The 17,018-nt window shown below is 44.7% G+C and overlaps 2 protein-coding genes across 2 annotated transcripts; one reads left to right on the plus strand and one right to left on the minus strand.

Moving 5' to 3' along the window:
• Positions 1–5,023: 5,023 nt before the first annotated feature.
• Positions 5,024–7,670, minus strand: MCAT (malonyl-CoA-acyl carrier protein transacylase). The gene is made up of 4 exons (XM_064701738.1): positions 7,036–7,670; positions 6,852–6,939; positions 6,370–6,587; positions 5,024–6,097 (listed from the first exon to the last, which is right to left on the minus strand). Exons 1-4 carry the CDS (start codon positions 7,477–7,479, stop codon positions 5,675–5,677), a joined length of 1,173 nt encoding a protein of 390 aa, XP_064557808.1. The 5' UTR covers positions 7,480–7,670; the 3' UTR covers positions 5,024–5,674.
• Positions 7,671–7,731: 61 nt separating this feature from the next.
• On the plus strand, positions 7,732–17,002 carry TSPO (translocator protein). The gene is made up of 4 exons (XM_064730893.1): positions 7,732–7,803; positions 13,490–13,690; positions 15,370–15,508; positions 16,254–17,002. The coding sequence occupies exons 2-4, from the start codon at positions 13,503–13,505 to the stop codon at positions 16,428–16,430; spliced, it is 504 nt and encodes a 167-aa protein (XP_064586963.1). The 5' UTR covers positions 7,732–7,803; positions 13,490–13,502; the 3' UTR covers positions 16,431–17,002.
• Positions 17,003–17,018: the final 16 nt, after the last annotated feature.

Below are 17,018 nucleotides of genomic sequence, written 5' to 3' on the forward strand. Positions count from 1 at the left end.
AAGAAAACATGGCTGGAACTAGTTTGAACTGCCTTTCATCTGCTGTGAGCTGAAGGGTTCTCCTGCATAGTTATTAACTGACATGCAGCAGTGTCCTGACATGAGATACTCAGCTGTGTCTGAAGTCCCAGGCACTCTACCTTATTTTCTCCTTGCTTCTGGGAGGGGAAGGTCACTCATTGCAGACCTACCAGAATGCAGTTCAATTACAGCTGTGTAACATAACCTGTAAATATGTGTATATAACATTTGTATGCACCTTCCACCTCAGCAAAGCTGGATTCACACTCCAGAGAGAGCCTGTGACACTGCTGTGTCAGTCTTGTATTGCTGTCCTGATTCATCAGGCATGAACATCTCTCATTGGGTTATGCTCTATGCTCTTCCAAGTTTGAAACAACCACCAAGATTGTCACTTTATCACTTAATTCTGAACTTAAATTATCTTTAGATTTCAAAGGTCTTCTTCCTAAATATTTAGAGAAATGTAAATGTACACATACACTTTTAGGAAGGAATATACTAAGGATTTTTGTTTGGGTTTTGTTGGTTTGTGTTTCCTAAACATTGCTATTTTATTTGCCACTTCTTAGAATAAATGTTATATCCTCATGCTTTCTTTGTTTTGTTTAAATCATCAGGGTTGCTATCAGTGTTTTCCAGACGTGGAATGTTATTAAAAGTGTTATAAGAAGCTGTGGAGATGTGAGCAGTAACTGGACAAAGCGGATCACTGGCTATGGAGGCTGGGTACGCTCTCTCCCTTTTCTCCCACTTTTGTTGGCACGCAGGCAACAGGAACACCTGACCCCCTTGTAATGTCAGGGAGTGAAATATTATCATATGACTTCAGGCTGGGCTTTATCCCTTAGTTTGTTTGGTGTGGTACCCCCTCGGTGCCCTGTTTTTTTCTCTTTAGGCTGAAATTTCTCATTTAAAGACTACCCAAATCCCACACAACTCATGGGGTTCTGTTCAGAGGGAGGCACCTGCCACTGTCAGATGCTGGAAGGGTCTCCCTGGGGAGATGAGCAGAGCAGAGCTGCTGCCAGCAGTACTTACCCAGAGGAGAGAGGAGGATTCTTTAGTGGCTGGAGCCCCAGTAAAACTGACTCCCCTCTGCATTTCTGCAGCAGAACCAGACCGTGCTCTCGGGCCCACACTGACCGCCCACATGGGCACTCTTTTAGTTTCCTTGCACCTTCTTTTTGCTGCTTGTTTTTTCTAATGTCCAACCCCTTTCTTCCCACAGACTTGCAGGCTTCCTGTCAGGTGCCTCTGCCAGAAGCTGGTGCCTGCAGCCTTGCTTGTTGCTGCCTTTTGGTGGGCCATGAATTATGGACTGTAGAATTAGCACACACAATTACCACAGGAGGTCATTGCTGGACACTGACCAACATCACTAACACCCCAGTGGTGGCAGCTGGTTTGTTTTTCAAATTTACACTGATACAAATCTCTTTAATATTTAAACCTAGGCGAGTGCTGGGTCACTGCTTTTTCATATCTTTTTTAAAGAAAAAACTTTTAAAATAAGGAGGTTGTTGCTGGATAACTGCCTGACTTGCTAGTTTTGAAATGTGACTCCAAGCAATTAGAAAGTCTTTTTAATGTTTATTTTAATGCAATATAAAGTGTCTATTTCCTATAAATGAGTTTCTTAAAGAGATTCTGGATGTGAAGAAAACTGAAGGCATGCTGGCCATCCTTTAAATTTTAACACTGTAAAAGCAATAGTAAAGATTAAAACCATGATACTTTTTTAAAATTAAATTGTTGCTTCAAACCTTTTGCAGTGCTGTCTGCTTTATTTTCCAAGACTCTGCTGTCACACATTAATGGCAGTATCTTCTGCCCCTTTTCAAAGTAAAACTAGGAGCTGCCCAGAACAAAAGCCCAGCAGCTGATGGATTCTGAGAAGGGATTTTCTCAGAGGATGTCTTTTCACGAGGCACGTGCTTGGGGGCACTGGAAGCCCGAGGGGAACATGAGCCCAACTTACAGGATGGAGATGGCCGAGGTGTCACCCTCCTGGACTCCATGGGTGGCCATTAGGGCACAGCTGAGTTTTTCCTCTCTCAACGTCTCCCATTTGTGCCTGGTGTTCTCTCTGCATCTGAGTGCATCTTCTCTTTTTGCTCTTGAAGCTGGTTTGCAGTATCCAGCTATAGACTCTCAGTGAGAGAAAACAAAAGTGCAGCGCTGTGGTTTGGATATTCCCCTCAGCATAGGGGATGCCTGCTTTTTGCCCAGACAAGAAAATCCTACCCTTAGTGTATTTTTAAACAGGAAAATACAATATTCAATGGATTTGTGAGCTAAGCATTTATCAGAGAAGTTGGAGTTTCAAGTTCGAGTCTCTGTTTTAAATGAGACAAGGAATTTAAACCCCTCTTTAGTGAAGACAAATGCCAAATCAAGCCAAATTTAAGCATGTTGAGGAACATGCTTCTTCTCTTTAATGAATGGTGCCTAAATCCCATTATGATGCTAACTGCCCATCTCAAAAAATGTTTCTGGGAAAAAAAAATGAAGCTTCACTAGACTATTTCATTTGACCATTTCATGCAAAGGATTTTGAAATATCTTTGAATGACTTGAAATACAGAGCAAAAGGAAAGCAGGCAAAGAAATATAAAGGGTGATGGCTCCAGCATACCCCAGAAATTCAAGCAGCAGCAGCATATATTTCAGTGTCATGTTTTTTCAAAATGCTCTCAAGCTGATGTGCCCTTCAGCAGCAGGTAGGCAAGTTTTTTCTAGAAAAGCACAGTTCACACACCTGGAACTGGAGTCACACACAGGCCAGAAGCTGGCCCACATAGCCAAAAAAACAGACTAAAGTTTTATCAGTGAATTAACTGCTCTTCTGAGATCTATTAGCAATGTGATAGAAAAATATTTTAAAGCTATTATTTAGTAAAGGGTAAAATTTAACATCAGGAGGGTCTAATAAATGAACTATTCATTTGTAACAGAAGTACCGTGAAAAAATTGACTCTTCCCAGCTGAATCAATTTAATACTATAAAATAATTATTTCTAGATAAATAACCTTTATGTACAGGGGAGCAATGAGGAACAGGAGACTCTTCACTGCCTATTTTATCCAAGAGCTGTGTGGGGTGATTCTGCTTTCTCCCACTCTTGTGTTGAATCACAAGGGAAGGGAGTTTCATCATCCAGCATGCATGGAGCATAACACAGTCCCGAGGAACACAAAATTCAATCGCAGCAAAGAAACAAGTGAAACACAAAGCAAATGGCATCCAAAGCCACAGCAATCAGCACTGACTGGAGCAGCAGGGAGCAGTTGGTGCCAGGCTCCTGTTTCACCTGTGGGGCACAGTTAGTTAATCCTTTAGTCACAGCCCCACAGTGACTCAGGGGACCCAACGTTAATTCTGTTTTTTTCGCTGCACACTTCCTGATATGTGACAGCATTTACGGCACTTGATTTTCTTCCACATCCTGTTATGCTTGTTCATAGGTGAAGGAGCCATACTGGTTTCTCACCTCTCAAATATTCAGTTTCCAGAAGCAGAGGGAATAGAGGAGCAAGAGCATTAAAGAAATGCTCTGAGATCCGGGATTTGTAATTATTTGGGCACTTTCTACCCAGGCACAGGCAATGTTATTGCACACGTGAGGTGAGGCTGTGCTGACAGGCACCACACAAAGTCAAGCCCTGAACACTCTCCATACAGAGGTACAACACCTCCATCACACTTCCTCTGCTCCTAGGAATTACACCATCAGCACAAAAGCATGATTCCCTCTGGCTTCTGGCTCTGGAGACACAAAACTCACTGAGGAGCAGCCTTGGCTCAACCACTGCACAGAGGAAAAGCAAACACCCAACAGTGGTGACGGGTCCTTCTTCCCACTAATTAAACAAGACCCACAGCATTGGAATGCTCTTATGATACAGATTTCCCTTCAGCATTTTTCAGCTGACAAAAGTGCAAAAGTTATCAATGGTTTGCAAACAGGAGATTTCTACCATGGATTTCCCAAAGAGCTTTAATTCCCAGCAAAGTGTACAACAAAGTGAAATGAGGTGGAAAAAAAAAGGAAAAAAATCATGGCAAGAACACTACAAATAGAAAACAGGTCTCCAACATTTCCTCAGAAAGGTTAAATAATTAAAAAGAAAGTCCAGAACTTTCAAAGCACACACTCAGTTTCACCTATCATAAAAGCTGGTTTGAAAGTCATCAACCTTGCATTTGGTCCTGCAAGGTGTGGTCAGAAACTTCTAACATAGGACAATCCAGTGTTTAATAATATGAATGGGATTTAGTTGCAATATTCTAACCAATACTTCTAACTGAAGATTTTGGTATGCTTTTTTGAATAATTAACACCTTACCTGTAACACAGGAACCTTCACTGAAATAATGTTCTTTACAGTTTTTCCAAACTTTAATCTTCAGCCTCTAGCAGTTGAATGGTGAAGCTGAAAAACTCTGCATTACTAATTGTTAATGTTTACACATGCTAAAAGTGGAATTTGTACTGTGAGGGCAGGCACAGCTGCCAGCTGCAGTCCACAAAAGAACTGTTTAATAATACAGCCCTCTTAGCAATGATAGTAAGGGCCAGTGTTTTTAATTCACTCTCCCTGTCATAATTGTGAAGTTACAGAATGATTGGTACTGTAATTGGAAGTTCTCCAGCATTTCATAATACATTATTGAAGATACTGTCAGTCATTTGATTTAAGTAATATATCCTAATTTTTTCTATATATCTGTTAAATACAGCAGAAAAATACCAAAATAAAAAATAAAACTGGGTAATAGGAAGCTCTTTCCAGAAGGGTTTGGGACAACCTGCTGATCTCCAGCTCATCATTTCCTGCTGCCAGGAAATGTACATAATATTTTTGTAAAGCTTTTTTTCCCAGTGAACATTTCTTGTGTAACTTAGCACAACCAGTGTGGCATTGGACAACTGGAGGGCAGGTTACTTCCATCCACGTGTGGATGAGCCAATAATGATGCACCCCAAAGCATTAAAAATAGCAAGAAAAGCTTCAGTTTATTTATAGTTTAACCTTAAGAAAATAATGTTTCTAGTAACATCATCTGCCTCACTCAGCTGCTACCTGGTAATGTTGACACAAAGTAAGAGAACTTTACATAGATGAACACCCCACAAGCCAGCTGAGTAAGAAAACAGGAACATCAGCACACTGAAAGCCCTCCCAACAAATGGCTCCTCTAAATGCACCCTCCAGCCCAGAGCAGGGCCCTCCACAACCTGAAGCCAACAACCCCTGCATTCCTGCAGATCCCTGCACTGGACAGCCAAGGCTACCAACTGGAACCTGAATCCACACCCAAAAAACTCCCCCAAAAAACAACCGAACAAAACAAAACAAATAAAAAAAAAAGAAAGCCACCCAAGAGGGAAAGCCGCTTGTAGGATTGAGGCCAAACTGGCCTGTTCATTGACAGCTTTGCAGTCCCGACACAAATGGAAGAGCCAAATTTTGCTCTCCCCTTTCCACACCTGAGGAATTCAAAGGAAAATGTTCCTTGCAATTATGCACATAGTGAGTGTTCTTTACATCATGAGAAGCCATGAATGCTTAAGGCTTCCTCTTTTGGGAGCACAAAGTTTTAAATTAGAAAAAAACTGAGTTGCATGGATTTTTCTCAAAAGGTTATTTAGGTCTCCGCTGCTTCCTCATCTTCCAGAGCATCTACATGTTTATATTGTTTCCAGGCCTTTAAATTACATTGTTTGAGAATGGCTCCCAGTTGATTCCCAGGCCCCACTTCATACGTGTAAGGAAATTCTGTTCCTTGCTTTCTTTCATACACTGAGTGCATGGTCTGCTCCCACAGAACAGGTGACACCACCTGCTTCACTAACAGCTTCTGAATGTGCTTTGAGTGCATGTACTTTTTGCCATCGACATTGGAATACACACAGAGCAGCGGTTTCTGAATTTCGATCGATTTTAGAACTTCAGCCAGTGGCTCTACTGCTGGTTCCATAAGTCTGGTATGAAAAGCCCCACTGACTGGAAGCATTTTTGTACGTTTAAAATAATATTTTCGGGCATTCTCCTGCAAAAACTCCAAAGCCTATAAAAGAGAGAGAGAAGTGAGTCTTGCACAACAAAGGTTTTCTCAGTCACCCCACAAGAGTCACCTCATCAGACTTACTGTGATAAAGGAATTCCTTTCCCTTCCCAACAACTGAACACATGCCGAAAAAAAAACCACCCCACAGATCAAATACTTTTGTTTGGACAAACTAAGGCCATACATAACACCCACACAGAAGCGCACAAAGTAAGAGTTTTTAAAAAGCGAAATGCTCAGTTCAAAGTAAGGAAGTTACTCTGAAGCAATACCTGTAAGTGTCCTGCAATGACTCTGCTGTCTGGAAACAAATAGTTTGAAATTGTGCACACGGGGTTCTCTATACCCAGTGATTCACAGTGTTTACGGGCTTCCAGGCAGGCAAATTTGTAATTTGCCTCTCGCCGGCCGACAACCGAGAGCATTCCACTGGGGACAGCTTCCGACGCCCTTTGCATGGCTTCGGCGCGCACCTTCACCGCGTACAGCGCTACGGAGAGAAACAGAGATGCGGCGTAAATGTGAGCGCGGGCACCTGCGCGCAACAAAGGGCAGCAGTTCACTCGTCGTGAAACGTCAATGCTTTTAATGCCGTGTTACACGCGTTAAAGCGAACAGTCGAAGTAGGAAGTAAAATTTCTCCTCTAATTAAAAATAAGCGGGAAGGACACAGTGATAACAGGCAACGCTTTGGAAACAGCATGGGCCCGGGCTGGGAGATCCTAGCAGGGAGTTCCGCACGTCCCCCGGGCACCTTCGGCAAAGTCCAGGGCTCCAGCGAAGACCAGCGCCGCGAACTCCCCCACGCTGTAGCCGGCGGCCGCCACGCAGCGCTCCACGACCTGCGGGGACAGAGAGCCGAGCGCCGCCTCAGCCGCACCGCGGGCAGGCCCGAGGCGCCGCCGCCCCGACCCCCCGCGCCCTCCGCGCTCCCTCACTTCAGGCTGCAGGTGGTTGAGCTTCTCCACGGCGGCCAGGGAGGCGACGAACACGGCGGGCTGGCAGTGCTGGGTGCGGTCCAGCGCGTCCCGCGGCCCCTCCAGGCAGAGGGAGAGCAGGTCGTAGCCCAGCACCTTCTCGGCCAGGCGGTACATGTCCCGCACGCCGGGGTACTGCTGCAGCCCGCGGCACATGCCCACGAACTGGCTGCCCTGCCCCGGGAAGAGCAGCACCGTGCCCTCCCGGGGGCACCGCCGCTCCTGCCTCGCCGCCGCCGCGCCCGGTTCCTCGGCCTCCACCGAGCTCTGCAGGAGGTCGCTCAGGGTCGCCGCCCGGTCCCCAGCGCCGGGGCGGGAGCTGCCCCACCGCAGCGCAGCGCCGCGGAGGCCGCCGCGCCCGCTGCAGCCACCAAGCCGCCATGGCGCCGCGGCCCAGCCGCCCATGGCCGCCGCCCGGGAACGGGCGTTGCCACGGGAACGGGGCGGCCCCGCCGGCAGCCGCTGCCGGGCCGGGCGCCGGCAAAGGGGACGGGGGAGGGAGGAAAGGAGGGAGGGAGCGAAGGAGACCGGTCGGGCCGCCCCGGCGCTCGCCGCCCTCAACCCCGCGCGCCGCCCTAGGCCCGGCCCGCGCCAGGCGCCTCCGTCCGCCCAACGCCGAGAGCCCGCCCCGGGGCGGGGGAGCCCGCCCGGCCGGCCCCGGGGGCGGCGCTTGGCTGCCTGAGCAGAGCAGGCGCGACCGGCGGCAGCAGCAGCGCGGTACTGGAGGAGGTAATGTCGGCGCTGCCCGCGGCACGGCTCGGGGTGGGACGGGACGGGGGAGCCCGAGGGGCGGCGCAGCCCCGCGACGGGGCCCGGCTGCTCGCCGGAGGGGCCGCCCGACCCCGCCCCGCCCGGGTCCCGGCGCTCCCGCAGCGCTGCCGCCGCCAGGACCCCGCCGCACCCCGGGCGCCCTCGGCTCCCCCGCGGGTCGGCGGAGAGGGTTGAGGGAGCGATTCCGCACTCTGCTGCTGGCGACAGCCCCGTGCCGGCCAGCCGGGACCCCCGGACAGGACGGGACCTGCGGTGCTGGCTGGAGACGGGCGGAGCGGGCCCCGCTCACGGGCGGACAGGACGTGGGCAAACACTCATGGCTTTTCCGTGCCGGGGTTTAGCGTGGAAAGTGCTTTAAAATAAACAAACCAAACCACCAAGCTGTGAAGCTTGCTCTTAATTTCGATCTGGCACACGAGGTTTTCAGCGGCTGGCAGAGGGGCAGAGCCCGTTCCTCCGGTCCCACCGGGCTGGCGGCTCTCGGCACTCGGGAGAAGTTTTCACGCTGCTGTTTAACTAAAGGTATCTTCCTTCAGTGTCGCCGAGGAACGTTTCTTTAAGGGTGAAAGAAAGGGCTTTGGTTTTCAATTCCAAATTTTTGGGTGATACTTATAAATCAAAGCCCAAAAAGCACTGTGATGTTATTGGAGCGTTCAACGCTAATTTTTTTAAAAGCGAAAGCTGGCGTGCCGGAGTTGCAATTGTGTAACGACTTTGCATGAAGTAAAGTTGTGAAACAGTATCAAGCATTGAGTCAGAGCAGCTCTGTAAAACAGACTGTAAGTACGGCTTGGGAGAAGGAAAATGTTTCAAAATAGCAGGGAGTAACGTTGACTTTTTATTTTTCTCACTTTTCTATTCTCTGTGTTATTTTGTAAGAGGATTTCTTCCATTTGTGTCAGCTTCCAGGTAAAATACCTGGAAGTGAGCTGCTCAAGTTGGCTGAAATGTATTAGCAGGTACAGAGGAGATATCTGACATACATGTGACCATATCCCAGCCCGTGGCTGCCTCTACTTGTAACATAAGCATCAATGAGAAGAGATTGAGAGTAAATGGCAAATTCTCCCAGCAAAAATCTTGCTCCAGGATGCATTTCAATTCCCTGTATGTGAATAAATCATAGATTTATTTGCACAACTTGTGCTCTGCCATGTTGAAATCTCAGTGGGGAGGGAGATTTTTTGTTTCCATCTGTACACCTTACATTATAGCCTTCAATAAATACCATCTTTTTAAAAATTCTAAATACATATTATAAACACATATTATACACTTAGTATTTATATTCTATTTATATCCTAGAACATTTATTGTTTGAAGTGTCTCTATTACTTGAGATCAGATAGCCAGCTTTTTTTTTTTTTTTTTTTTTTTTTTGTGGTAGCTGTATTTTTTGTCATAGGCTGAGATATAAATTTGATTTTAGTGTTGCAGCTTCCCAGGAATTAAATCCGCAACACACATAAATAGTTTATCAATATAAATTAAGTATGTTGTCTTTAATTTTTCAGACAGCTGTCTTGGGAAGAAGCCTTCTTCCTGGGGAAAATTTGCATGCTGCCTCTCAGACCTGGGCAGAACCTTATTTGCCCTTAAAAAAATTTATAGTAGAGGATGAGAGGGAGAGTATGTGTCTTGGGGACCCCCTTCCATGGTATGGTCCCAGCTTTGTCAGGCCATCTCCAAACACTGGGCACTGGGAACCCCAGGGCTGCCAGGGTGATTTAGCTCTGCTGGGAGTTTTTTGTTTGTGATTTTAATGCAATTTTAAGCCCCATGTGATTGGATAGCCAGCCCCAAGCTGCACATGAATGGAACTAATCCGAAGTTTTATCAGCACAAGGGTGTAAGAAAATGGGATGAAAGCAGTTCTCCTTTCTTACCTTTCTTCTCCTTCCTGCTGACAGAATGCCCCAAGGAGGGAAAGGCACCCGTCCTTTAGAGACCTCCTCAAGGCAAAGAAGTGTTTCAGTTCATTTTTCATCAGGCTGAAGCAACTCAGCTGCTCTGTCATGATATATCTAATCCCACCTACAGAGAAGCCCATCCCTTTCTTTGGGTGCAGTGTTTTTTCCAGAAAGAGGACACAGAAAGCTTCTGGTAGTTTTTTCTTCATGTTATGCCACCATAGAAAAACAGCAGAGAGAAGCCCATTAGGCAGCAAGTTTAACTACTGCAGTTTTTCCCCCTTTATTTCTCCTTTTACTTTATGTAGCTGGAACTAACTTTGGATAAGTCAGATATTTTGAATACTTAGAATAATTATTCTATATAAAGCAAAGTAGCCCTCACTGCTCTGCTGGAGCTGCCTGAAGTCACACTAGGGCTAAACAGAAAAGGGGCAGCATGATGAAGAATATATTGCAGGGCAGAGATAAGAAGTGGAAAAGAAGTAAACAAGTTAAGTGTGTGTGAGAAGAAAATGTTTCCAACCTTGATGGTTCTTAGAGGCAGATATCTGCTGAGTACACTGCAGATACCATTCACAGACATCCAGCATTCTTCAGTATGAAAATGGGGGTGCAAGAATGTTGTGCAACTCACCCTGGAGCTGCAATACAATTGGGAAAGTAGTTATTATTTCTAGGTTGAGTAATGCTACTGCAGCCAGTGGGGCTGTGCTAGCAAGTCTGTGGTGTTCAAGTTCTCACCGATTCATCTCAGATCATCAGCTGTACACTGAAAGGAAGGCAGGGCTGATGAACCTCTGTGCTCACATTACTTTTAGAAAATGTACAGGGTGTTCTGTAAACATTGCACAGCTCTTTTACTGCATAGGTAAACAAAGACTGCAGCACTGGCCAGTGCACAGACTCTCCAGTGCACCTTGCCTTTTACTCATTCTCTTGCTAAAGACATACATCAGGTAACCACACACAGATGTGGCTTTTTCCATGCTGTTTTCTGAGTTACCTGTGCTTTTTAATGGAAAGTTGATGCCAGTATTTAATTTCTTGGGAATGAAAACACAAGAACTCCCACTGCTGATGGACAGCTGTGGTCATGCTGCCAGCACACCTTGCTGCATGGTTTCATTCTTCCTTCTAGACAGAGTATTTTGCCATGCTTGGGAAATCCTGAGAGATACAACTGGAAAATACAGCACATAATTCATTAATAGCAATAGTCGTTAAAAGACTGGGACACCAAAATTCAATTCCTGCCAGTATGTTCAATCTCTTAATTTCTATTTCCACCCCTTTGCTGTGCATGAGTGGCTTCACTTCTCTCTTTTCTTTGCTTTGCACCTTCCCTGTTTCTATTTGCCTGTCTGGTTTTCTTTCTCTTAAGAATTATTTCAGTGTTCTTTCTCTAACATGCATGGGTACATCATTTATTCACTAATGACTGCCACAGAGCAGTATTGTTTCAATTTTATAGTATTTAGCACTTTCAGACTTTGTTCCCTGGGAGGAAGTTGACAGAACCCTTGACAAAATCTGTTGCTGATTGATGTGAGGAGACCATCCTTATATTGTTAACATCCAAATAAAGCATAAAGCCCTTTGGGTTATTGCTTATCACTTTTGTAAAAATAGTATTTGGCAGCCACTCTGGAATTGCACATATCACAGCATGAGTAGAGAGCTGAGCCTGGCATCCCTGTAGGCAAAGCAAAAGGGTTAAAAATTAGTGAGATCTTATAAACTTGCAATTTTTAACTTAACCTTTGGGAATTACTCATCTGAAGGCAGCCAAAGAAGAATCATTGTGCTCAGAGCTCTTGTTCCCATCACACCTTGTTGCTCCTGCACATGGCACTTGCTTTACATCCCAGTAAAAGCTGAGCCTTTCATGCTGTCAGTGGGGATGACAAGTAGTGCACACAGCAGCTGGCAGCCTGCTTCCTTGGGAAATAACAGCACAGATCTTAGTGCAAGAGAACAGGAGAACTCCTCTGCTCCTCTTAAGATGCTTCTCTTAAGTGGAGTCCACTAGGCAGGAGTATGGCAGCAGTGAGCCCTGCAGATTTTTGCTCCCTCCCTTGTCCATCCTCCACCCAAGACCCAGTTGGTCCTATCACAGCAGAGTACCACATTGTACTCCTCTTCCTCCTTCTCCCTAGCCTCAGTTCTGAATTCTTCCCAGCTTGGCTCTTTTGACCCATTCAGTCTTTTTTTGGTTTTTGACCTTGACTTGTATCTCTGATGGCTTTGTCTGCTGCCTTTTTGTCTGTATTTCTATTCATTGCCCACTTTCCCCAAGCCCACAGTCCAGGCCTACCTGCCCCTTCATGTTTACCCCTCTCAACCTTCTCATCCTGTGTGCCTTACCAGTCCCTCCATGCTCAGTTTGCTTTCAAAACTCTGCTCTGCTTCTATCATCAGGATTTCTCACGATCCCATGCAAACGGCATTGTGGTCCCAGCCACTGAAATCTCACATTAAATCTGTGTGGGCAGAGCCCTGAGTGCAGGGACAAAAACCATAATGCAAGAACTTTCTTGCTGCCCAAGCTTACCCTGATCTCCGAGCAGAAATTCACCAGGTCAGAGCTGTGACAATGCAACCTCATCTGAGCCATTTCCTATCGGTTTAAGCACATCTGTCACATGTAGGATTTCCTCTTCCCCACTCCCTGCCTCCTCATCCCAGCAGCCATGACTAAAGCAATAGAAGCTTTGAAATCCAGGGAAACACAACAGCCAAGATAGTATCAATATGGCACTTTTCTCTGACAAGCATCTGAAATGCTCATTGATCTAAAACTTTATTTTCTCTCCTGGGCCTTCTGCAGTTGCTCTTTCCCCACTGCTGCAGTCTCTCATAATCTCTCTCCTGCATAACAGATGAACAGGAATTGGGTGTATTTGCCTACTGTATATTTGAAAAAACATCTTTCAGTTCTGCCCTTTTTTTTATTGTAGCTCCAATGTTTACATTTCAGTAAACTAAGCACAGCTCTTCTGTAACATTTGGCCTCTGGCCAGAAAATCTGCAATGACACTTTGTCCTCCTTCCTTGCTTGCTGGTTTTCCTGCTGCCTGTACCCTAACTAAAGCAGCATGGCCCAACAGAGCAATGCATTACTTAGCCCTACTTCTGTAGGCAAATTTAATGGGCTTGGCTTCTCATTGTCCTCCCTGGTGTTTGTGTTCCAAGGCAGCTTCTCAGGTGGCTGCTACTGTCACATCCCTCTGGCTCCCACTGAGCATCCTGCAGACAACACCTCACATTATTTTGCTTGAGCACAGGAAAGCACATGCTCCTTTCTTCCTTGGCTCTGCCACTTCATTGAGGGAATGGGCTTTTTGGTGAATATAGAAATACACACTTCTTACTGCATTTATTTATTTTCCAAGTGCAGTTCATATAACATTCAAACTGCTTTATTCCTGTGCCATACTTATTAGTGAGGATATTTCTGTAGGTAAAATTCAGTAATCTTCATGCACTCAGCTGAGAGAGAAGTAAAGGCCCCACTTCCCTCTGGCTCCCACCTCCCCAGGGACAGATTCCTTTACAGGTACAGGTAAGATTATGGTACAAGATCCATTCATTTCAGATGCAGTCTCTCTCAGTGACAACACTGGGCTGTGGATCAGATCTGACATGTCTGTTTTTAAAATCTGTTAGAAATGGAAACTTTTGCAGCTGCATTTTGCAAGTTCTCTGCCAATCAGTGTTGGGTTTTTTTTCAGGTTCACTGTCTCAATGGAAATGGTACCAGCCTGGGCCCCAGCAGTAGGTTTCACACTCCTGCCACACGCAGGAGGATTGTTAGGAGGCAATATAACCAAAAGGGAAATCCCAACATGGTATCAAACTCTACAGAAGCCATCCTGGTGTCCACCTAACTGGATGTTTGCTCCTGTTTGGGGAACTCTCTATACATCTATGGGGTATGTTTTTCACATTGTATTAAGGCACTGGCCTGATCTCAAAGTTGCATTTGGTATAATGCTGTACCAGAGGATATGACTGTACTCCTGTGGCTTTATGTTAGTAAGGAACTGTGTGAACCTGCTTCTTTAACAGGTAAAAACTTGTTTTGGGAGTCATGTGTGGGTTTGATAGGACATTTTGTATGCAGAAGTACCCGCATCAAAAGCAGCAGCTTGAAAAGCTGCCATTAATTTATTTTCCTCATTCATTCTGAGGGGAAGACATGCCAAGCTGGAAGCAGCAGTGCAAGGCAGCACTGGGATTTCTTCTAAGTATATCTTTCAGTAGTTTTAAGAAAATTAAAAAAAAAAGGGGTGGGAGAAATTAGGATAGAACTGTTCTAACAGAGCTCAATAATGCAATGGATGAAACTGAATGCTAGACTGGCACTCCCATGTTCTCTAACTTTGGTTTCATTTTCTGTCCAGAAAAGCTTTCTAATTTTTATAGCCTCATGTCCTGTCCCTCCTTACCAGACTTCTCTTTTCCTTACAGACTGTACTTTTAAACTTATTTAAGTGGAATACTTCTGTATTTGAAGAGTTAACATTTGAATGAGATCATTACTGACCTGTGAATAAAAACATGCCTTGTATCAAGGAGAAAAGAGCTGGGTGGCTTTCCCAACTCCCTTCAAGTTGATTGCACAATCTGTAACCCTGTGTCTGGATTCCTCACCACAAATCTGGGTAGCAGGTTAAATACCTTAAAGTCCAGATTGTGACAGTTTATAACTTATTTTGGTAATAGCAGAATCACTGTACCCTAAGGTGGATGGTCTTGCTCACGTATCATACATGCAGCCCAGTGGAAAGATCACACTTACTACCAGCCTTCTCCAATCCATCATGCACAAACATTCCTTGACTGACCAAGACATTTCATTCCTCCAGAATCTCTTAAATATATGGAAAGCCACAAATAACTAGCAGCAAGAATTAATTAGCTTACCTGTCTTTCTTGACACTTCACATCTTAGATTTGTACATACAGTATTGGTCTGAAGTTGAAGTCAGGTGTATGAACAAGTTGAAGTCCACACTGTGCTTTGGAAATCACTTAGGAAATGAAGTTTCTAATGCTTACCCTGTCCCAACTTTATTCTGTTTTCATTATTTTCTGCAATCAAACTGACAAAATAGCAAAGCTGCATTGTTTAGTCCATGTGAAAGTAATGAAAGTGACCAAAGGGTTCTTCCTGCTCCCCCTACTGAACTGTGCTTTGGGATCCCACTCAATGCCATTCATTTCATCTACTTAAAAACTGGGGTTGGATTTATTTCTAAAAAATCTTTAAAGCACCATGTCCCAATACCAAAACAAAGTTTCTTCACCGTTTGCATCTTAGACTTGTTTCCATTTCGACATGGTATTCTTTTTAAAGACAAATGCAGTAAGTTATCTGCTTCTATGCACTTAAAAATAAGAATTCTGGCATGACTGGAATTTTTCTCTCTCCATGTTATCCAGAGCAGCTGATCAAGCCTATGCTGTCAGTTACTTTGCCAAGTAAGGCTTAGACCTCTCAGTCTTCCAAGTTAATCTAGACCCTGGCACTGAACTTATTTCATGGATCAAGGATGTGTGGTAGCTTTAAACAGTGTAGTGAATGACACTTCCCCTTTGCTTTCTGCAGATACGGCTCCTACCTTGTGTGGAAGGAACTGGGGGGCTTCAATGAAAAGTCAGTGGTTCCTCTGGGTCTGTATGCAGGGAACCTGGCATTAAACTGGGCATGGACTCCAATATTTTTTGGAGCTCACAAAATGGGATGGGTAAGTGGAACACTAAGGTATTGGCATGAAAGGTTTGTGTCATCATCTTTTCTTCCTGAAAATGGGCCTGAGTGCAAAATATGGCTTGCAGAACTTTTCTAGAATTCTCTTTAATGCATGCCAGCACCCACCTGAGAGAATTTACAGATTCTGCCAGCCTTTGGTAAGAGCTTTGTGTGACTACAAAACAAACATTTATACCTTATTGCAATTTCTAGGTTTCTCTGGCAAGCAGCAGTGATAAACAGCTTATTACAACATTATATAGGTGATCAACACCCCTTTTAGAATAGACTTTCTGCAGCTCTCTGAAGAGAAACCGCTCAATTCTCAAAAATAAGAATTGCTAATGCAAAAAAAAAAAATAGCAGTACATGTAATGCTGTAACAGGGAAAGACTGCAATCCATCACAGATTCGTTCACACCTCATCTCTTCAGGTGGCATGAACAAACTGGACAGGTTTGCTTGCTCCAACTTACTCTTGGAAGTATCTCACTGCCCACTAAAGAGGGTATGGGTGAAAGAAACTTCATTCTTCCTCTCTGCTCCCAGCTGTAATGCCCTTTCTTGTATGGTTTTATGACTCAAAGCAGTTTGTAACTCAGCAGAAATCTATCTTTTTCTGCTGGCTGGTTTTCTGAGAAGGACTTAGGAAGGACAGAATAGGTGCCAGAGCTAGGTGGAAAGTGACACACAGGAAATGCAACGAGTAAAACAACACTAATCCACGTTCTGTGTTTCAGGGGTTGGTGACTCTCCTGCTGACAACTGGTACAGCAACAGCTACCACTGCTTCCTGGTACAACATCAACAAGGCAGCAGCTTATTTGATGATTCCTTATTTAGCCTGGCTAAGCTTGGCTTCTGCACTCAATTATCGGATCTGGAAGGACAATCGCAACAAGAAAAGACCTGAATAAGCAGTTTTCACCCAAAACTATCTTTTTTTCCACAATAATTTTTTATATAAAATTATGGCCTTAGTTTATTATTAGCTGAACTGGTTCAGCCCTAACTTTGGTATTTACAAGTAGACAAAACAAATACAACTTTACTAGGCAAGCTGTAAAGGGGTGTATGCCTGACTGGGTTTTATAGCAAACTAAAAGAAAGTCTTGACTGAAAAGTGCTAAGTGTCATATTCTAGTATTATATGTTACATGACAACAGCATTGTAACCATTACCAGAAGAAAGCAGGGACTCAAACATCCTTATGTTCAGAGGAAGAAATCCAGCCACACACTTAACAGTTTCCAGAAGGTGTTCCTAACAGTGACAGGGATGATTGTGGCCTGAATCTTTCATATTTACCACCAGGCACAGTGCTTTTGTGCTATGATATGTCCCACTACAGCCACCAGATGTCTTCTGGCCATTGTACTCTGAAAACGTTTAAGACAATTTACAAACGTTTAACAATTTGTGCCTTCCCACTTGGAAGAACTGTATGTGCATTCAGCTAAATGTATTAAACTACATGTACACTTAATAACCTTGTTCCTTGCTG

The sequence above is a fragment of the Zonotrichia leucophrys genome, chromosome 1A (genome assembly GCF_028769735.1).
Source record: "Zonotrichia leucophrys gambelii isolate GWCS_2022_RI chromosome 1A, RI_Zleu_2.0, whole genome shotgun sequence".
Lineage (NCBI taxonomy): Eukaryota > Metazoa > Chordata > Aves > Passeriformes > Passerellidae > Zonotrichia > Zonotrichia leucophrys.